A 22,052-nucleotide genomic window follows, 5' to 3' on the forward strand; every position below is an offset into this window, starting at 1 on the left:
GTCTGATAGACTCCTGGGCCCGATTCCTGACCGAGCCATTGGCTGGCTCTGTGCCCTTGGTCAGACCACTAAGCTGCTGAGCTGTGACCTCATTTGTAGAATGGGGATGATGAATTACATCACCAGGTCACCGTGACAGTGGAATGAGACAGTGTTTGCAAAGGATATGGCCCAAGCCTGCAGTATTCAGAGCTCTCATTGCCAGCATCCCAACTGCCATTAGCTTTTGGGCTTTCACCTGAGAGGTGGTGTTCGAACTCTCCGAGGCAGCAGTGGGCTAGAGTCTGGGTTTGGGTGTGAGGAACAGCTGGGTAAGGACACTCCCGTGGCCAGTTATTTAAATTGTTCATCCTGACAGATAATACTAGTACGAACACAGGTAATACTGACTGGTGCCCAGCACACTGGACAGGACAAGGTTCAGCATTTTCATCCAAGCAGGCGGTTGTGCTGAGCCAGAGTCTGCCCTTAGTCTTTAAAACTCTCCCTACTCCCCTGACAGGGGCAGGGAGATACTTCTCATAACAGAGATGGAATTCAGCAGCCCTTGCCACATTCCGTTTTGGGTGGCCTTGTTCCTGGCCAGGGTGGTTTTTTTTTTTTTTCCTGTCAGTCTTTATCAACCAAAGATAGGTGGGGAGGATGAGGATTGCCTAAACCAAAACTGTTGCCTTCTATATCTGCCTCTCCTGCCTGGTCCAACAGGGAGTCCCTAGGTGATCTTCCCCATTATCCAGGGCTGGGCTGGTCCAACCATCCTGATACTCTGGCCCTGCCCATGTTCCAGCCTGCCTGTCACTTTTCTTGTGTCACCTGACCACATGCTCTTTTTCTGCACCTTCTCCCTCTCTCTCTCTTGGCTTCCATGAGAATTCTCCAGAAAGTTTTTCCCTGCTATCCCTTTGAGTCCCTTGCCTTGGCAGGGCCTTTCCTGGGACTGAGCTCCGGGCACTTAGCCCACTCTTCCATGGCCTTGTTTTTAAGTTCATTCTCCCTGTCGACCATGCAGCAGCTACCATCAGAATGCCAGCTGCATGTCAGGGCAAGGTGCCAACCTGACGAGAAGGGACTCACTACAGTCCTGACTCTACTAATTTCAGGGGAAAGGAATGGGGGCTGCGGGTCAGCCAGACTGCTCTGTCCCTGCCTGGTGATACTGAGCCAGGGATGGAGGCAGCCTGGGTGGGCCAGCCGGGAAAGGTTCTCAGGAGGAGATGCTGGAGTAGGCATACTGGGAAGAGAGACTTGACATGTTGCAGAGGATATCTCTGATTTTTGCCATTGGGTTCTCCCCCAACCCCCCCCCCCCCGCTCATCCCACTGCTGCATAGTCACCCCCAGGTACAGCCAGAGCTAAATGATTCCCACATCCCCAGCTGTGCAGCCAGCAGGGCCTCGGAAATGGCTGCGAATGAATGAAGAAATGCTGAGTGAGGATTGCCAATATGGGCTGATTGCAGTGTCCTCCCTAGGTGTGGGGTGATAGTCAGGAACCTTAAAAGACAATCTGGGATGTGTCACGGGCCAGAAGGTCAGGTTGGAGAGGATGGGATAAGGGCACAAGAAGAACCAGGGAACTTGTCAGCATACCCAGCATTCATTGCTTCCTTACTTCACAAACCTTCTCGGAGCCCCAACTCTGTACCCAGGAGGCCCCACTCCCTATTAAAATGGATGCCGACAGTCCCAGGAATACTTAGCTGTGCTGGCTGATAAAGTCTGCCATCTTTCTGTGTTGATTGACAGAGAGCTGCTTTCCCAAAGCCCCCCTCCTGATGCCACAGGCTCACTTTTGGGGTCTCAGCACACTTTGGCCTTTCTCCTAGGTTTCCCCTACCACCCACGCCTCATAAGTATGGCAAACAACAGACATAGTCATTTCCAGGGCCCATTTCTGGGGTAGCGGTTATTAGATGTTTTCAGGGTTATCTGTGCATCACGCAGGATACATAGATTTGAGGTGTCTGATACGTGTCTTGTCACTGACAACCTTAGGGCTCCGATCAGTCAGGCAGGCTGGGACCAAGGCTGGAGAAATACGGCCGAGGTGCCAACACCCAGCTTGGCTTCACTCACTTCTTTTTCTCTCTCGTAGGCAGCCATGAGTTCCAGCCACCCGGAACCAGGTGCACGGGAACCCCAGAGTCCCCGTCCACAGCCCCTGTCCCAGAGTTCTTCCAGCTTGCTGTGTGAAGGCCGGGAGCAGAGGCCAGAGCTTCGCAAGTGTGTCAGCAGCATATGGCGAGCACAGCACGGTGAGGCAGGCACTAGCCCCCGGACCCTGCAGGAGGAGGGGTGCCAGGCTGAGAGAATGGAACAAGCGCCGACCGCAAGCTCTCCATCCCAGGCTGGTGCTGGTGGCCACTGGAGGAGCAGTACTGTTGGTAATGTGTCCACCATGGGCGTCGGTGATCTGTGTCACCTACGCGCTCCCAGTGTGGCAGCTGTGCAGAGGAGCCACTCAGACTTGGTTCATAGTACTCAGACCCGGGGTCATGGCAGTGTTCAAAAGCCCAGTTTGAGCTGTTCTGCCCTTGGCAGCTCACCTGTCCACAGGGTTCATCTGCAACCTAGTAGTGTTGCTGGCCAAGGTTGCCAGACCCCTGCAGTCCTGCAAAGTGACTCAGCTCCAGAGGATGGGATTTCTAAATCAGCCTGCACGTTGCGGGAGAGTCAGGTATGGGTGCCAACCACAGAACTGAATGATACAACTGGTCTCAGCAGTCCCCAGGATGAGCCCAAAACGACTGGACAGCCATCTACCATGTCCTGCCATCCTCTGCCTCCAGCAACTCTGTTCTGCACCATGGGGGAGGCTGTAGCTTGTAGCTGCTGCCATGCCCTGCCTGCCAAAGGCATCCTGGCCTTTCCCAAATTAGTGGCGTCAGTGAGTGAGTCTGGGTTGCAGGCCCAGTGTGGGATGAAATTCCACTGTACATTGTCTGGGGGGGTTTCTGGGCATGCTCACTACTGTGTTCACCCTTGGGGGCCTACAGGGCTAGCCACAGAGTCTGGCTCTAGGACTAAAGATGTATGGACCATGACTTCAGCCACTGATTTGGCTCTGGGTGTGGCATCAGCCCAGGATGCTGGGGTTCAGGCAGCTCCAGTGGCAGCCTGCAAGGCTGTGGCTACCAGCCCATCCCTGGAAGCAGCTGAGACTCTGAATATATTTCCAGAGGTAATACTGGGGTCCAGCCTAGAAGAGGCATCATCACCTGTGAAGGATGTCCGGTGGGATGCCGAGGGCATGACATGGGACGTGTATGGAGCCTCTGTGGACCCTGAGGTGCTCGGTATCGCCATCCAGAAGCACCTGGAGATGCAGTTTGAGCAGCTGCAGCAGGCACCAGCTAGTGAGGAAAGCCTGTCTACGGAGGGCCGGAGGGGTCCCCTGAGGGCTGTCATGCAGTCACTGCGGCGCCCCAGCTGCTGTGGCTGCTCTGGGGCTGCTCCAGAATGAGGAATTGTGACCCTGAAACTGGCCACAACTCTAGACTTGGTCCTGGGCCAGTGGTAGGCACCGTGAAGACTCCATGTCACCAGAACCCATCCTCTAACTTGAACACCAGCCTGGCTGGGGCTTGTGGTTCCATGCAGCTAGGCTCTCTTTTAAGGGCTTGATTCCCAAGAGCCACCTCTCTATCCTTTCTGGGCTCTGAACTCTGGGACAGGGATTTTGCACTGCACAGAAGTGAAATCCTGATTCCTTTCCTGTAAAAGCAATTAACCTTTTGTTTAGTCTGTCCCACAGACCTTTGCTGTCACTCCCCTGGGACTCTTGGTGGTTTGATTTTTAATAGAATTGCTAGGAACTAATGAATTTTGACATGACACAGGAGGCCCCGGTGGTGGGGATTGCCCCAGTCTTTAGAGAGCTGGCCTCCTACACACCACATACTGTGATCATCACCTAACCTTGTTGAGGTTCCTCATCTTTACCCCACTTTCCAGATGTTACAGCAGAAGTCTTGCAAAGATCTAGCTGATGAGCTCTGGGGTATAATTTGATATAGAATGAAAGGCTTAGAGCTTGGGATAGCCCAGCTCTGGTGTTGGCCTGTGACACACACCTGGGCCAGCTCAGTGTAGCTGGGAACAGGGAGGACTAACTGTGTGCACATTCTCTGCCAGGTTCTGGGGATCTGTGAGCCCATGAAGTGTGGGCACCTGACCATTACAGAAGGGCTGCTTGTATCCTTGGAGGGGGTTTCCAAAAGCCTGTCACTGCAGGTCACTGTGCCAGGCCCCCTGCCTTGGGAAACTTCAGGTCACTGTGCCAGGCTCCCTGCCTTGGGACACTTCAGGTCACTGTGCCAGGCTCCCTGCCTCAGGACATAGAGATCAAGTGCTCACCTGTCCCCAAGTATATTGCAGTGCTCGAAAGGATGCCATAACTGCCCACTCCGTAGGTTTGTATGAGAGCTGGTGCAGTTCTTTTGGGAGGGAGACTGGCTTTGGGGGTGGTGGTGCTGGGTTTCCAGCTCCTACCTGGTAGGAAATGGCCAGAGCTGAGAAGTGCTGAATGTTAGCAATGGTCTGTGTGTATGAGGAATGCCCTAGCATGGGCTGGACAGTGGGGACCAGTAGATTTGGATGGGGAAAGAGGACATGGGGCCTTCCCCTGCCTGGTTTTATTACCCAAAGGCTTCTTAAGGCCATGGAGGATAGGGGCAGGCTGCTGAAGACCCTATAGACTCCTGGGCTACAGCTTCTCAAGTCAAACATGTGAGACAGCTCCAGGGTTAGGTGGGCCTGAGTTCCTGTGGGGTTGAAGTTCTAATAAGTTGTGCAAGGGGAGGCTGAGGGCACTTCTGAGATCCCAGGGCCTGAAAGATGGCTCATCTGCCCCATCAGCAAGGCCCTACTGAAGTAGGGAAGCTCTAACAGAGGCCTTTGGTTTGGAGCAGAAATGGCATGTCAGTGGGTCAAGGCTGGCCTCTCGCTGGTACCATGCCTTTCCCAGAGATCAAGCACACTCCTTACAGACATTGCAGGTCTGAATATTTGTGTGTCAAAAGGCAAGCACCTGTGCTCTGGAGTATGGCATATGGTTACCCTGTTTTCTTCACCCTGTTTTCATCGTACATGGGTACTAGCTGCCCAGCCCTGGAACCTGAATGGGAGTGGGAAAATAACACCTTCACACTGCGCCACAGCTGAGAAGGCTATTGACACAGAGGGCCTGCGCAGGTTGGTGGAGTGGGTACAGCAGGTGTTCTGCTGGAATATGGTGAACCACTATTGGACAGGTACCATCGGGTGTTCCTCAGCTGGGAGGCTGGCTTGGTTACCTGTGGCAAGCATTGTGGGATCTTAGGAAGGTGTGGGCAGAGTCACACACCCATGTGTGCAGTCTGTTCTGTGAAAAGGAAGTCAAGGAGGCTGAGATCTTTTCATTTGAGGTTTGAGGACAGTGAGGTCACATTCTGGGACAGACGAAGGGGGTGGGCAATCTCAGGAGGTTCACATGAAGGGCAACACACCACAGGGCTAGCCTAGTAACAGTGAAACCTACTATACAAAGACCTCTTCTACTACATGCAGATCTCAAGTTCTTTGTTGGGCAGGTTGTACCAACCTGCATTTCCCATGGTGTACCTGTTACCCAGATGAAAGCCAGGCTGGGCCCATTGTAGGTCAAGATAGACCAGTCACCCACTCATCCTGACCAATAACATTTGTATGATGGTGCTAGAAATGAGCCCAGCCTGTGTGTTGTTTGAAACCCCTAGAACACTCAGTAGCTGAGCTGTACGGACTCTGTTCTCAGGTCTGCCCATGGCGCCTGTGACTTAATTTCTGAATTAGACATATTCCTACTCCCTATCAGGCCCCTCTGGGTAAGGCTTGACTTGAGTACTGGGCCAGGGGCTGTTGAACAAGGTCACTGACTTTTCTTATAGATTTCTGATCTGGATCTCTGGCTGGTCATTTGGGGGTCCCTTTAGGTGCTGATGGGTCTCACTGTATGTGTTTGTTTTAGTTTGAATTAAAAATGAATACAAGTTGAGAGATGAGAGCTTTGACAGGCCTTGGCAGGAAGGGGGCATTAGCATTGGGCATGGCTAGTCTTGATTCCTTTGTTTTGGTAAATTCTGTTCCGAGTCATGAACCCTAGAGTCTAGGGGCTCCACGTCCTGGAAGGTTTTCCCCTCTGTCTTTTGGGGCCACCCCATTCTGTCTGTTCATTCTCCTTTTGAGCACCTTGGGTTTAGGACAGATGAAGAATGGCTTCCTGGAGCTCACCACCCCTAAGACTGTCTTTCTATAGGCAACACAAGGGTGTATCCCTTGTCTGGTTCCAGGCTGCCATCGCTGTTTGGGCATCACTTCAAATGTAGGCTTTTTACCTGTTGGCAGTCACAGTACTGGGGAGGGAACCAGAGAAGAGTCTTCTTCCCTATGATGTTACCTTTTTAGATCTCTGTTCCCTGGACATGTTAGATTATTGACAGCAGCTGAACTGGACCTTCCCCATGTAGGTTCTAATGCTTTGGGCTTGGGATGGGCCACCGGAGCCTATGTGTCTAGAGTTGGGAATTGAATTCTGGATTCACTTTGGTGTTCATAAACTCTTGGGCTAGACACCTGCCCTGAAGACCTGCAACTTCTTCAGCTCTAAAATGGGGTTGAAGCAGTTTTTTAGTTTTGGCTTGTGAGAATGATGTTTCATAAAGCACCTGGTTCCACTAAGTGCTGGTGTTTCCCAGTGTTTCATGGCCACAGGATGGGGCTTGCCTGCCACCACAGTCCACATGGCATTCTCTTAAAGTTCCTTCTTCAGAGCCTCATCCCAGCTTCTTCACCCTCAGTTTTGTGCCCTGGATAGGGCATGTGCCTTGCGGCTGGGAGCCTCTGAAACTATAGTTTCTAGAGCCAGGCAGAGGAGGAGATCCCCTCCCTACTAGTCTGTGGAGAATGAGGTATGGAAGGACAGAAACCAAGCAAGGATGTGACTTGAGATCTGTCTAAGCTCTGCAGCAGAGTTTGGGCTTTCCCAGGGTGGACAGAAGACCCCAGGCACTTTTGCTCTTAGGTATTCAGGCTTAGAAGCTCCAGGAGCCTTGGGGGTAGGCCTCTGTATTGAACCCTAGGATTTGTCCCAAAGGGAATGCTGTATATCCACAGGCAGATGCATTTGTGCCTGCAGCTGCCCGTCACCTAGTACATGTAGTCTGTGGTCCACACGCTGCCCAGGCCTTTTCCTCTGGATACTATTTAGAAGCAATTCTGCCACACTAGTGCACCCACTAGGTGATCTTGCTTAAAGGTGAAGCTTGGCCTCTCTGAATTCCTTCTTGTTTGTCATTTGGTCTGGCCCAGTTTTGTCATCTGAAGCTATGACTAGTCCTTCATGAGTTCTCATCCGACTTGTCAGGCAGGGCAGGGGCCCTGTAGAGTCTGAAGTGTGACTCTGGATTACTCTGTTGTCATCATGGTCCCTAGCTCCTCTCCCACAATGCACACCAACATCATGGGGGAGTCATTCATGGCAAATTTGTTAAAAGCAGCATTACCTAAACCAAGTTCCAGGACCCTCTTCAGCATAGAAGGAGGCTGGTGTGGTCTAACAGGGTTCTGTTGCAGTAAATATTAAAAAATAAAAAGAGGTTTATCTCTTTACCGGCCCTGAGGTTTCACTCCTCAGGCCCGACCCTGATATGCACCTCTGGAGCCAGTCTGAGGCACCAACACGGCCCAACTTGTCCACGCAACTCCCTTCCCTTGGTGGTTTACTACCGCCTGTTCTCTGCCTCTGTCCTGAGGTATTTCTGTACCCCCAAATCCCACACAAGCACAACTCTACAGCCCGTTAGCTTTTCATACAGGTTTATATATTCAACTCTCAATCCACAAATCCTCTATACGAGATTGCATCAAATAGACAAAGATACAAACCGCCCTTCTATGTGAGATATTAGACCTGTAAAATCCTTAATGTTCATAGCTTTTAACACCGATAAAACCCACCTGGGTCCAGCTGGTCCTTGGGAAGCTCCATGTTGCCAAGATCTCTAACCTCAGTCTTTCACCTCATCAGAGCTCCCAGCCCTCTCTACTTCCCTTTCCCCGCCCAGTCACTGGCTTTCCTTTATTTTATTAATTAAAATGGGAAGGTTCAGTTGGAGTCATGTGGTTAGCCAGCCCTTCTTGGGGAAGTGGAATTAACATTAAAATATGGACAGCTTCAGGACAATCTACAGGTTCACCCAGCAGCCCAGCCTCCCTTTTCCATCTTAGTTGCTTCTGTTTGACACATTGTTCTAGAAGTTTGAGATCAGTAAGCTAAGTGGTACATAAGGGGACATCCCCTCTCTGAGGAGAAGGGGAGGGGTAATGAGGGAGGGTTTTTAAGGGTGGGCCTGGAAGAGAGGAGAGAGGGGGCTGTGGATGGGTTGTAAAGTGAATAAAAAAGATTTACTTACTCTAACTTGTCATCCTTTGGGGATCTGAAGCCAGCTCCACCTTTGGCCTTGGCATGGCACCTACTTAGCCTTGATCCTCTAAGGCTGCTGTTCTAGCACACAGTCCCTAACCTGCTAGTTTTCTGGAAGATGGTCTTGAGAGTCAGAAAGGAGTTTAGAAAGGACCTCATTAGAAACATCCTGCTGTTTGCTCACCTGTTTTGGAGGGAGTCCCTAGAAGGACCTGGGAACCATGCTGACCTGTAGGCTTGGGAGAACACATAATTGGTGCAGGTGCTGAGCTCACACACAGAGCGGTAAAGAGCACCAGGAAAAGGTGAAGATGTTAAACAACTGAGCCAAATCACAGCAGCACAGGCTGATGGGATTGAGGCAGACTCTTACTGCAAGGGCTGGGCGCATGTCCCCTTCGCTGTCCTTGAGCAGTGACTCTGCAGGATTCATGCTGAGTCATGGGCCACCCTCCCCTTTGCTGACAGCCAGAGACAGTGCAGCAGGGAGGCAGGTCTGGACCCTGAAACATGAGCTTTTCCAACAGATATCCTAAAATCCATCTCACATGGCCTCCCTTTATGAGGAAGGGAGATGAATTGGGGGGTTGAAGCTTGGACTGTGAGGTGTGCTAAGTTTAAGGTACCTACAGACTTTCCTAGTCTGTCCTGGCTGGGGACTTTTTATTTCAGAGTGTTTTTCTGGAAAAAGACCTACAGTGCCTTTTTAAGAAAATCATGTCTGTGCAACCAAGGGCAAACTGGTTTCCTACTCTCTCCCGTAGATGTTCTTTCTCCAGTATCTCTTTCTCTTTTCTGTCTCAATTTCTCTTGCCCCTAGAATATTTTGTCTTTCCACTGTCCCAATATCCTTGTCCCAGAAGCCCCCTTAAGTTTATGTCAGGGGTCTGTCTTGCCTTGGTTCTATCACTCCAAGCCTGAGGCTTTCTCTTTCTATGGCCTGAAATATTTCCCATAGGCCGTCTATGGCTGAGTCTGGGTCTCCGAGTCCTTGTCTTTTGAGGGCCCAGGCCCTTTCCCTCCTACTTTGTTTTTCTTTGGACACACACTAAAAGATAAACTTCATAAAACAGTTTCTGAGCAGATCTTTAGACAGGGAGGCCTCACTGGGGTCTCTCTGGTGGGTTTCTGTTGCTCTAGGAAATAGAAATTGAAAAAGAAGGAAGTGATTATCAGTGGTTCTGCTGGATGAATGCAAGGACTGAGGTCAGATGAGTAGGGTATCCCAGAATCCTAGGTTTGGTGGGCACACTTGCTGGCAAAAAGTGGATCTTCTCTTCTTTCATATATACAGAATCTTGCTTGGCTTGGAATTAGGCTTGGGTGTGATTTGACTCTCCTTGAGGGGTGGGTACAACCACACCATCCTATCTTTGTGCCTTTCCTGTGCAGAACTGGGTTCTTATCCAGTAAGTCAGGGCTAGAGACTGGGTCAGAAAATTTCTGATTTTGATACCAGCTGCCCACATCTGCCTCCTAGATCTGAGCAGGGCTGTTGCAAGGAGGCTTTAAAGGGCTGGAACTTTCCATGTGCTCCCCCAGAGCTAACCTGGGATGCTGGAACCTAGGAGGAAAGAGAAAATTGTCTTCTCATTCCATACTCCTTGTCCTACCTCCTTGGCACCCCTCCCCCATGATAGCTGTGCATTTCTGTTTCTCTTTTCTTCCCTCAGTTTTAATCAAAGGTCTTGGGAAGACAATGGCCAAGGATGATATTTTGTATGTAAGCTTCCTGGATGTGTTACTTTGGGAGAGTTTCTGGTCTCTTATCATAGAATTGGGAATTCTGAAGGAGAGGATAGGGTTCTTATGCGGGTTTCCATTCCTAAATGCACTGTGCTTAGTGAGATGGACTCTCCTCTGAGCAGGGCAGGAACAGGAATGTGGTCACAGGTCACTGGCCTGGAAATAGGCGGAACATTGCTGAGGCACAAGTCAGCAAGGAAGGCCTGCCTTATTGGAGATGCTCTACTGTTTATATTTTCATTAGTTCTTTTGGCATGCCTATATAGTTGTTTCTTAGCTGCTGCCTGACTTCCAGGTCTAGGGTCTTGAGTCAGCCTTAGTCTCCCCCCACCCCCCAAACTCTACTTAATAGTAGAGGCTGTCTTTCCGGTCAAAGCTGCTCCACACCATCAGCAGGGTGATCAGATGCCCTCTAGTGGGAGGGTGGGGCACAGTATGAGATCCACTTGCCCGGTGGGGCCCCTAATGGGAGTAGGGAAGTATCAGCTGTGTTCAGTTTCACCCTGAAGAGGGAAACTCCCATGGCTGGTGGAAGGCTCATCTGGGCAGACAGTAAACTGTGACATCCACCAACTCCCTTTCTGTGGGACTCTGGTCCAATCATAGAGAAGGTCGAGCCAGTGCAGCAGCCCACAGCAGTGTTGGAAGAGCAAACCACACTCGTTCTCCAGATAGACTGTGTGAGAAAGGGAACCTTGCCCCTTTCACCTAACCCGTGTGGTAGTGTAGGTCTTTGGCTCAGCCTTCAACATTTCATACCTCAAATGTACTTGGTTCTGTTACTGAAGAAAGTCTCCCCAGGCCTGAGGAAAAGGTGTGGGTCATCAGGACTGTCCCCATTCCAGCATGTTTGGCAGAAGAGAACAGAGGGAGGGAATAGTAGTAGGCTAGATGTGAAAGTGGGCCACCACTGGTGGTGACTGGAAGAGACAGACCAGGCCTGAAGCTCCCTTTGGGTCATCAGCATCTCTACCTGGAGGTCCAGGCTGGCTGGGGATCAAGGCGTAATGGGAGCCTGGAGGGGAGCTGGGGAGAGCCTACTTCTTACAGAGCGATTTCACAGAGGGAGAGAGGCTGAGGGTGTGCATGAGAGTGAATGAGGAATGAATGTGAGCTGGCGCCCTGGCTTCTCTGCCTTCAGGAGGGGCAGAGTAACTGTCCAGACAAGCGCCATCTCACTCCAGTTTACATGGCATCTCAGGTGCTGTCTTAGGATCTCTTGGCTTCGAGTAACTGAATCGTGAACGGAAAGTTACCTGGATGGTTAGAATGTTTCCTTTCCGCTTAAGAATTCAGAAGGGCTCTGGTTCCAGGGTTGGTCCTGTGGCTCAACACGGATATCAAGGAGTCAAATTCTTTCCAGGTATCTGCTCTGCTATCTTTAGGGTCTTAGTGAGGGTTGACCTCATAGTCACAGGATCGCTGCTGCACTTCCAGACGTTGTACTCTCATCCAAAGCTGCTACAAGAAGATATTGACACACTCATTTGAAGGATGGAAACCTGGGTTCTTAGTCTGGTTTGTAACATAATTTTAAAGAAATGGAACAGAGAAGGAATTTGAGGACAGTTTTACTAGTCTTTTCAAGGAGGGGAAAATGACAGGCAAGCTCTGTGTCTGAGTGGTTGCCAGGAGGAGGGTGATGGACGAGAGGAGGAGAGATACCCACAGCAGTGCAGTTAGACCAGCGTGTTCTGCTGTGAGGGCTGGCAGACTAACAGCTGATGGATGGATGTAGGGAGGGACAGATTCAGAGAAGGAGGGACAATGCCCAGAGTGTCTGGGAACCCAGACCTAGACCTTGTCCAGTATCCGAAAGCAAAAGAAACAGACGAAAAAGGAGAAGTTATGTTTTCACAAGTAACTCAGAAATGTAATCAGGGTCTACAGTCACCATATCCTGTTCCCCACCCCAAGGTTGGGCTGTGCATCAAGCTGGCTGTAGGCTTGTGCTATAAAACCTTCCCATCCTCAGAAACACACTCTTTCTTTTGCCATGTGGACTCTGATTCCTTGTTTCAGAGACCAGGGAACAAGGTCTTGTGCTGAGCCCGAGCTCCCCTTGAAGCCTTCGCTATGGCTGTTGTCTCTCTGTCTGTCTGTCATGTCATTTACAACTTTTATCATAAATTCTGTACTCACAAATAATCTGTCTTGCTGTCCTTTTCGATCCCCCTTTGGAATTTTTTCAGTCAGCTCACTTCTTTTTAGTGCTGAATAGGATTCCATTATATGGATGTACCAGAGTGTGTCGGTGCTGCTGAAGGGTGTCTTGTTTGCTGTGTGTTTGGACTATATAAATAAAAGTTCTATAGACATCATCATACAGATACAATAAAAGTCCAGCTCGGTTGGGTAAATTCTTAGGAGCATGATGCTCCTCTACTGTTGATGGGGTTGTAAGCTGGTACAACCACTCTGGAAATCAGTTTGGCAGTTCCTCAGAAAATTGGACATAGTACTACATGAAGACCCAGTTATTACACTCCTGGGTATATGCCCCAAAGATGCTCCAACATCTAACAAGAACACATGCTCCACCATGTTCATAGCAGCCTTATTTATAGTAGCCAGAAGCTGGAAAGAACCCAGATGTCCTTCAACAGAGGAATGGATACAGAAATTGTGGTACATTTACACAATAGAGTACTACTCAGCTTTTAGAAACAATGACTTTATGAAATTCCTAAGCAAATGGATGGAACTAGAGACTATCATCGTGAGTGAGGTAACCCAGTTACAAAAGAACACTCATGGTATGTACTCACTAATAAGCAGATATTAGCCCCAGAAAGCTCTGAATACCCCCAAAACAATTCACAGACCTTAAGAAGCTCAAAAAGAAGGAAGGCCAGAATGTGGATGCCTCAGTCCTTAGAAGGGAGAACAAAACACTCACAGGAGGAAATATAAGGTCAAATAGAATCTACCCCATATGCAGCCACCAAACCCAAGCACTATTGCTGATGCCAAGAAGTGCTTATTGGCAGGAACCAGATAGGGATGCCTCCTCAGGGGCTCTGCCAGAGTCATACAGATACAGCTGAGCATGCTTGCAGCTAACCATTGGACTGAACATGGAAACCTCAATGAAGGTGCTAAAGAAAGGACTGAAGGAGCTGAAAGGGGTTGCAACCTCATGGGAAGAACAACATTATCAAACAACTAAACCCTCCACAATTCCCATGGACTAAAACACCAACCACTGAGCACACATGGAGAGACTTTTGGCTCCAGTGGCATATGTAGCTGAAGATAGCAGTGTTAGACATCAATGTTAGAAGAGGCCTTTGGTCCAGGGAGGGCACGTTCTCCCAATGTAGGGGAATGCCAAGGCACTGAGGTGGAGAGGGTGGTTGGGAGTGAGTGCACCTTTGTGGAGACAAGTGGAGGGGTGGGGGGGTAGGAGTGGGGAGAAGGAAGGGGATAACATTTCAAATGTACACACAGAGAGTATCTAATAAAAAATGATGTTGTATTGAGTGGTAAGATTAGGTCCTAGCACTGGAAAAAAATGCTAATTCAAAGCTGTCTCTCACAGCAGCTACCCAAATTTGTATTCCTGTTAGCAAGTATGAGAAGTTTGTTCCTTGTCTTTTTATTCCTGGTTATTACACAGCTAGGAGCATTAACAAGTGAGTATCAGCGTGTACACAATTTAATGGCTACATGTGAGACTGCTGTAGAGAAACATTTCAAAAAGATTTTTATCTGCAATGCCTGAAAATGATCATTTCCACACCCACATTGACTGTGTGCTTTGAAGTTTTGGAAATTTGATAAGTGTGGGGGGGGGGGATGCTTTCTGCAAGGCTTCCACTGTGAGAGAGTGAGGTGGTGTTCTGTCTGAGCGAAGTCCTTTCTCTGGGGACTCTCAAGTTGTGCAGTGTTGGGTAAGTGACTGAATGTCCCTGGACTTTGCTCCGTCCACCTATAAAGTGAAAATAGTCACGATCCTTGCCTTGTTAACTGGACTTGAGGGCTCAAATTACCCATCATATAAAAATGCCAACATGTCCCGGTCTAAGTGGTAAGTTAGTGAATATTCTTGTGTAATATGTCTGTGACAATTTGGGTTTCTTGGCTTAAGATCTGATGATTTATAATAATTTCTCATTTTCTCTGGATTCCTCTTTTGCATATTAACTGACTAGAGCTCTGTATTTTAATAAATTTCATATATAGATAATTTGTGTTTTTTATCCAAGTGTTTGATTTATCTCTGACTCTGAATCAGCACAACATCCTCCTGTGGAGCACAACATGTCAAAGCTCAGGAAGCTCCACATTTCCCATCTATGATTTCCTTCTGAGGACGGTCACACCAGTCAAAGCCATGCATTTTTAGTAAGGGAGGGGACTGGGCAAGGCCGGGCAGGCAACCTGCCTAAAGGTATCAGGGCATTAGGTCTGGTTCAGATCTTCTCCTTGGCCTCTTAGGTTTGGCCCTTACTCTTATAGAAGGAGGGGGAATTTAGAATTTACAGTAGGGGGGAGAAGGTGCAAGTCACCAGGATAGGCAGCTTCGATGAGTCTCCCTCCCAGAACCAGGAGCTTGGGTCCCTTGATCTGCTAAGTTTGGACTAAGTATGGGGGACTTGAGTTCACTGAGAGTCTTCCTGCTTGATTTCTGATTTAAGAACGAATGTGTGTGCAGGTGCCTGTGTGTGTGTGTGAGTGTGAGTGTGTGTGTGTAAGTGTGTGTCTAGTATTTTAAGATAGGGTTTCACTGTGTAGCCCATAAAACTTTATACTTAAGATCTTCCTGACTTCCTAGTGTTAAAACTAAAACCATGAGCTACCAGGCCTGGCTTAGTGTGTATATGATCTTTATCAAGTTCTCCAGCATTAGAATGGAGAGAAGGAAGACTTTGAGCTGGTCCTGAACATAAAGATGAGGACACTAGTCAGGTTTCAGTTGTTCAGCTGTTTTATAAGCTTTGGTCCCTCAACCTGTGATGGGGGCCGTGTTCTGATCAGCTTATCTAGAGTCAAACCTGGCCTAAGTAAGAAATGTGTGTAGTGTATATAACTCCCTGGAGCTCTGGCCAACAATAGCTTGCCCTAGAATATCCAGCCTTTTTCTGAGCTCTGCAACACTCTATAGCTCCCAAGGAAGTGGCCAATGAACAAGCCTGTGGGTGTATACCAGAGCTGGCTGGCAGTTTTTCCCCTGGGTGGCTCAGATTCAGCTGTGTCATGGATTTGGTGTTTGTTACCTACCAACTACTATTTGTTTTCTTGTTAGTTAGTTAGTTTGTTTATATACAGATAAAGTTGCACTCTGAAGTCTAGGCTGGCCTAGAGCTTATGCTTCTGTCTCCCAAGTGCATGAGCCACCAAGCCCGTCCTCTCTGGTCTTCGTACTTATACTTTTTAATCCTCACAGTTGCAGGAAGTAGTCTGTTAGTGTATTTCCTAAATACTGCAGGTCAAGTGATTTATAAAGAGCAAGAGTTATTTAATTTATGCTGAAGGCTGGGATGTTGGCGATCAGGTGTCCATATCTACCAAGGCTCTTAATGCTGGTGGGAGCTTTGCAGTCTTTAGCACAGGGCAGCACCTAGACATGATGTCCTAGCTGAGTGTCCTTCCCTGCTTTTCTACAGCCACAGTCGGGTGGGGTCAGGGTCCCATCTTAACAGCTTCATTTAGCCCTCAAGTGAGCCCCTGTCATTTCCTCTGTTTACTGTGGAGACAAAGAACAGCAGGTCACGGTGTACCTGAGTAACAGGTAGAGCTGGCACTGGTCCCAGGGCTGGCCCACCACCAGCAGGCTGCGTGTCACCCTTTGCAGTAAATTGCACAGAACCCATGGCTAAGTAGGGCCTCTTCTTACAGGTCATTTAGCACAGCCTCAGGGTTGTCCAAGGATACCACAAAATAGCTTTTCTTTCTGCTGTTATCTGGCTTATTTCCATACCCTGGCCATCCTGTCCAAGCCCAGAATCCTCTCCCGATTGAAGGGGCCACAGCGGTACCCTGTAACTCTCTGCTAGGTTAGCATTCTAAAATCATTTCTTCAATCACTCATTCAGTAAATACTACCTGGGGTCTGCCAGGGAGTATGCCCTGTGCCAAGCCCACCAGGAAAACAGACCCAAAGACCAAGTTGTGGTCTTCTGTATGTATGGGAGCTGCAGAGCTCCTCTGCTGAGCTTAGCTTGGTGCTGCTGGCATGTGCCACTGCCTGTAAGACAGCTGGCGCTGTGCTTCAGGCTGAGGGATCGGAGAAGTCACCCGAGTAAAGGTAGTGGTGGTAGTGGGGGCCTTAGGGAGAAAGGAGGTTGCTTCCGGGAGGTTTTAGAGTGGTATAGTGATGGGTATGGAAGAGTCACAGGAGACATGAACTATCAGGCAATAGATCTGGAGTTGCCTAATTGGTGATGACAACCTGAACAAGTTTTTTTTTTTTTTTTAAATTTTATTTATATGACTACACTGTATCTATCTTCAGTCACACCAGAAGAGGGCATCAGATTCCATTACAGGTGGTTGTGAGCCACTATGTGGTTGCTGGGAATTGAACTCAGTACCTCTGGAAGAGCAGTCAGTGCTCTTAACTGCTGAGCCCTCTCTCCAGCCTCCCTGAGCAGGTTTGAAAATGGAAAGGACTCTCAGAATGTTTAGGACCTTCTATCTGGCTGAATTGTTGAATCTGAAAGCTTTGATCTCCCAATGACAAAGTGGCCTGAGTATGGTGTGTTTTGTATCCCAGGAGTACCTGTAATGCACTCTCCTAGCTTGACTTCTTATCTCCAGACCTGTCTGGAAGCCTGGAAAGTCCATAGCTGGACAGTGGCCTTATGAGCAAAGAGTAGACCCTCCCTATCTGATGGTGCCCTTTAGGGGGAGTCCAGAGCTAGGTACCCTGTAACCACATGCTTTGCAGACTTGGTGTTGAAAGGCTTGGTGGAGGCCTGGAGGAACTTGCCTGAACACCCCTCTGGGAGGATCCTCTTCATCTGAAGAATGAGCTATCTCCAGAGCCATCAGGTTTCAGCAGGACTGGGCCTATCACCGTATGGACAATGATATGTAACTGTCATCAAGCAAGAGGTGAAACCCAGAGTCCTTACCATAGTTCCTGAGTTCCTGGTTCGACCTACTTATGGTACATCCTTTGTTCATTTTTTTAGAAATTGAATTTATTTTTAACTATTACATAAAAATGTAAACGGTGTACATGTTACCATGTGATATATTGATGCAAACATATACTTACATTATTTAAATCAGGCTAAATATCTTTAACTCCCTAAATATCATTTCCTAAGCCCCAAACTCGCAAATTCCTTTTCTTTGACTGTTTTAGTATAAAGTATGTTCTTTCTTAAGGGAATAATTGTAGAGGAACTTTAATCCAGCAATGTGCCTACTCTGGCAAAGGATCACATCCAAAGACCTTCTAGGTCTATGAGCCAGTTTAAATGCAGAGACACCTTAGATTACAGTATGATCTGGGTGGAATACAGACACTCCCTTAGTATATAGTTTTAATCCCAAACAATGAAAGCCAGGATAATTTGTAGAAGGGAGTAGCCATGTTAGAAAGTGATGTTTTATTGAGGGGCAGACAAAGTGATGAATCAGAGAAAGATTTGACAGAATGAGTCAGAGATAGGAAATGCCTAACTCTCGTGAGGACAGAACAGGAAGGAGAGGCTACTTAAGAAAATGTTACAGAAAAGAGCAGCCAGCTTAAGAGAGCAGCAGCAGCAGTAGAGAGGGGCTGTGGGGAGGCAAGGAGCTTTACCAGGATAGTTTTACAGAGACAGGTTGTAGGTGAAGATAAAACAAGCCAGATGATTAGAACAGATTGTTGGAGTTAGTATGAGGTCAAACAGACAATTCAGTGAGAAGCTAAGAGAAGACAGTTTGAATCAGTCAGCTTGGAGAGGACTTTGAGCCAGGGCAGGTGAGTTGAACCAGCTAGCCGGAGTTCAGAAAGAACTTAGAAAGGGTGAGATGATTCAGCAGTAAGCCTCCTAGATGACAATTACATCTGGCCAATACATTACCTTTACAATAATTTAGAACTTTCCCATCCTTATTCTGTTTTGAACTTTTCAGAGACGGGGACATTGGCTCTTAGGTCTGTTCTCCATCACACATTCTTGAGGATGACCTTAAAGAAAAAACAGAGTTTTAAAACATCAAAATACAGCCTCCCTGGAGTGGCCTACTGGACCAAAGCTCCAGCAAGGAAGAAGCTGACACTGAAAAGTGTGGCTATGGATACACCTTTGCTCTGCAGATCTACAGGAAAGAGCCACAGGGACCCACAGTAATGCACATCAAAGTGTAAAGATCTAGGAACCTGAAAACTCGCCTCCAAGTTTGGGCGGGAGTTCAGGGCATACTCCTGGGGCCTCATCCCAGTTCACCCACACTTCTGTGCTCTGGTCCAGAAGGACTGAGAACTTTTAACCTGGACCTCTTGGCTCAGTCTGTCCCAGGGTTTTCTGTGGTCACAGGAGTAAGTCCAACCCACCCACAGGCCCCCAAATTCCAGTGAATCAAGAACTTCAGGAATAGCCTGTGATTATCAGGAAGAGGTATATACAATAGCTCAGTTTCCTGTCCCTGGAACAGGACAATTCTGAGTAAAGCCTGATTTACAAACCATATAGGTCATCGCTAAACACAGACACCTTCATTTTGTTTTGCCGTATGTTACACGTGTATCATTTGGTACTGCCAGTGGCCTGGACAACTAACCCATATGCCATTACTAATCCTTCACCCAGGTCAGGGAGGGAACAGAGGCAGGTAGAGGACTGCCTTCTCTGTCCTCTGAGGTTTCCCTTCATGGTGACAGTGGTTTGCCTCTCCTTAGCCTTTTAAACTCTAGGTTTTCTTATACTGCCTTTGGATGGATTATCTAGTTAAGGGTCTGCATAGTTTAATCAACTCTTTCTCCATTCAGGAGCAGGGAGGCACTTCTGGACATCACATCTCCTCCCTGTTGTGTTTTCCACAGATCCCTTCCACAGGCTACCATGGATGTGTGTTCATGACTTCTCACAAAGGCCTTTCAAGCAACCTTCCTTCCTTCTCAATCCCCATGACTCCCCTGAGCGACAGGTATTTTTGTCCCCTTGAACACTGTCGCAAGGTAAGGCTGTGGATCCCTTGGCTCTGGGTCTGCTGTGATCTTGGAAGCCCAGATCTCCTTATCTGCAGCTGTGTAGCTGGGGTTGCTGTCTGTGCTTGGCATCGTATTCAAAGCCTTGAAATAACTGTACACATTTGCAAAATAATAGCAAGGGAACTTTATTCTAAGGAAAGCAGTAGTGAAGAACAGGAAGAAATTCCATCAAAAGTGACAGCAGGCTGGTCTGGAGACATGGCTTAGTGACTAAGAAGAGTTGCTGTCCTTCCAGGCAGCTGGAGTTCAGATCTCAGCACTCATGGGGCAGCTTGCAATAACCTGAAACTCCACGGCTCCCTCTGCCCTCTTCTGCCCTCTGCAGGCATCTGCACGTATGTGCAGACACAAACATACAAACAAAACAGATCTTAAAAGACCTTAAAGAGTGTCATCAAGCCACACGAAGGGAAAGCACTCAAGGGTCCTGATTATTGTTTGGGACTTTGTTTTACTAGAGGGGTGTGTGTGTGTGTGTGTGTGTGTGTGTGTGTGTGTGTGTGTGTGTAACCCATAGGGACTCAGGCCCTGCTTGAGCAAGCCTAAAACCCTTTTATTGTAGTTGTTCTGTTTTTAACCTATGCGCTTCCTCTCCCATCTTTCCCATAAAGAATGCTAGAGGATTAGAGGAAACTTCTGGAACAAAGAGCAAGAGCTGTGTTTTCTGTCTGGATCAGCTGGCCATTACAGACTTCCCACTTCTCTCTGCAGCCGAAACAGGAGACCAGAGCATTCGCATAAAGACAGGCAGAGGTACAGTTCTGTCGGCAGTGCGTGGAAGGCGATGACAGTTTATGTTTCCCAAACATCCACTCATAGAGTCAACAATTGGCCTTTTGTGAGGTGCCCACTTAGCATGTATTTCTATGTCCCTTCCATATGCCAGACAATCAGCTGTTTTTGGCTGCTTGTGGATTCCACCCACAGGGAATTCACAGCCAAGGGGAAATAAATTGTGTTAGGAAGAACATTTTAGGATGTGATTAAAGCTCACTCCTGCCTACCTGTTGGAACAGTCTGGTGACAAACATCTCTAATCCCAGCCTTAGGATGCAGAGGCAGGTGGAACTCTGTTGCTGGAAGCATCATGGGTAGCTTTAACCTTTCACCGCTAGAAAGGTGACCTTGAGCACCCTCTGTAACCTTTCATTTTGTGTCAAGGGCCCTTGCAGATGCCACAGCACCAATGACAGTGTGTCATCACACCCCTTTCAGCTGTTTATGTCACATTTATGTCACATACTGACTGTTCCCAGCAGTAAGGAAATACCTGGCAGACCCTCTCAACCCGTTTCAACCTCCCCTCCCCTCTCTGATCCAACTAGTCCTATCTGACTTCCAGTGATCACGCCCCTGCTTTACTTCATAGTTAATTACCCAAGTAACTATGTAGATCTGTGCTCTACAGTCTTGCCTATTTCATTAAAAAATAAATAAAAACTTGAACGTCTTTTAAAGGTCAAATGAATCATCATTGGGTGTTTCTTTCCCCTTTAGTTTATTTGCTAAAGATTCAGGTCATTTTTAGTTTCCCAGAGTTTGGGTTTTGCCTGTCGCATTCTCAAGAAGCTCAACATGACCCCCATCTGCTGTAGTTCTTGTAAACTTTAGCAGAGTCCACAGGCTCCTCTACACTATGGCATAGATGAGCATGAGAATTTGCTTCGCATTTGCCGCCAAACATTATTTCATCATGCATTACCACTTGTTTATCTACTTGGTAAACCATAAGGAAGTGTTTCCAACTTCCGGCTATTATTTTCAGCATTGCTGTGATGGTTTCAATATGCTTGGTCCTGGGAGTGGCACTATTAGGAGGTGTGGCCTTGTTGGAGGAAGTGTGTCACTGTGGGGGTGAGCTTTGAGACCCTCATTTTAGCTACCTGAGAGATTCAGTCTTCTGTTTTCCTTCAGAACAGGATGTAGAACTCTCAGTAACTCCAGGGATAAGCCTGCCTGGATGCTGTCATGCTTCTTGCCAATGATGACAATGGATTGAACCTCAGAACCTGTAATCCAGCCTCAGTTAAATGTTGTCCTTCATAAAAGTTGCCTTGGTAGTGTTGTCTGCTTATAGCAATAAAACCCTAAGACAATTGCTATGCACAGATGTGGATGTATATTTGCTTGGAGCAATTATTAATTCTTTTGGATGTAAACCTAGGGTTGGAATTGTGGGGTCATGTGGTGGTTTTATATTTGACTTTGTAAGGAATCACAAGCATGTCTTCCATAACCACTGTGCCTTTTACATTCCTATCTATAGCATATGAGGGCTCTGGCGTTCCTCCATGTTTATCCACACTGTTAGTTTCCAGTGGTTGGCTACACTCATCTTGAGGCACATGTCATGCACCTCTGTGATTAATCACATTTCTTTAATTACCAATGACATTGTCTATCTTTGTATGCCCTTATTAGCATTTATAGTTTTTTTTTTTAAATTTGGAAAACTGAATATAAAACTCCTTCATAGATACTTTAACTGGAGTGTTTGTATTGTTGATTTGTAAGAATTCTTTGTATTTTGGATATCAGAATGTCGAGATGAAGATAGTTTTCTCCATTAGGTAGTCTTTCTGCTTTATTGATCATTCCTGTTTAATTGATTGGATTCTGCAGGTTGGCTCCTTCCTGGTATCTCCAAACACACATGGTGTTGACCTCTTTTCTCATTTATTCCCATTCTCCATCTTCTTCCATTATTTTGAAAAA

The 22,052-nt window shown here is 47.8% G+C and overlaps 1 protein-coding gene across 1 annotated transcript; it reads left to right on the forward strand.

The window, feature by feature from the left end:
* Positions 1-2,101: 2,101 nt before the first annotated feature.
* Positions 2,102-3,463, forward strand: GPRIN2 (G protein regulated inducer of neurite outgrowth 2; the record flags this gene model as incomplete). Its single annotated transcript, XM_080926905.1, has 1 exon — positions 2,102-3,463. One exon carries the CDS (start codon positions 2,102-2,104, stop codon positions 3,461-3,463), a length of 1,362 nt encoding a protein of 453 aa, XP_080783031.1.
* Positions 3,464-22,052: the final 18,589 nt, after the last annotated feature.

The sequence above is a fragment of the Micromys minutus genome, assembly GCF_963924665.1.
Source record: "Micromys minutus genome assembly, chromosome: 12".
NCBI classification, from domain to species: domain Eukaryota; kingdom Metazoa; phylum Chordata; class Mammalia; order Rodentia; family Muridae; genus Micromys; species Micromys minutus.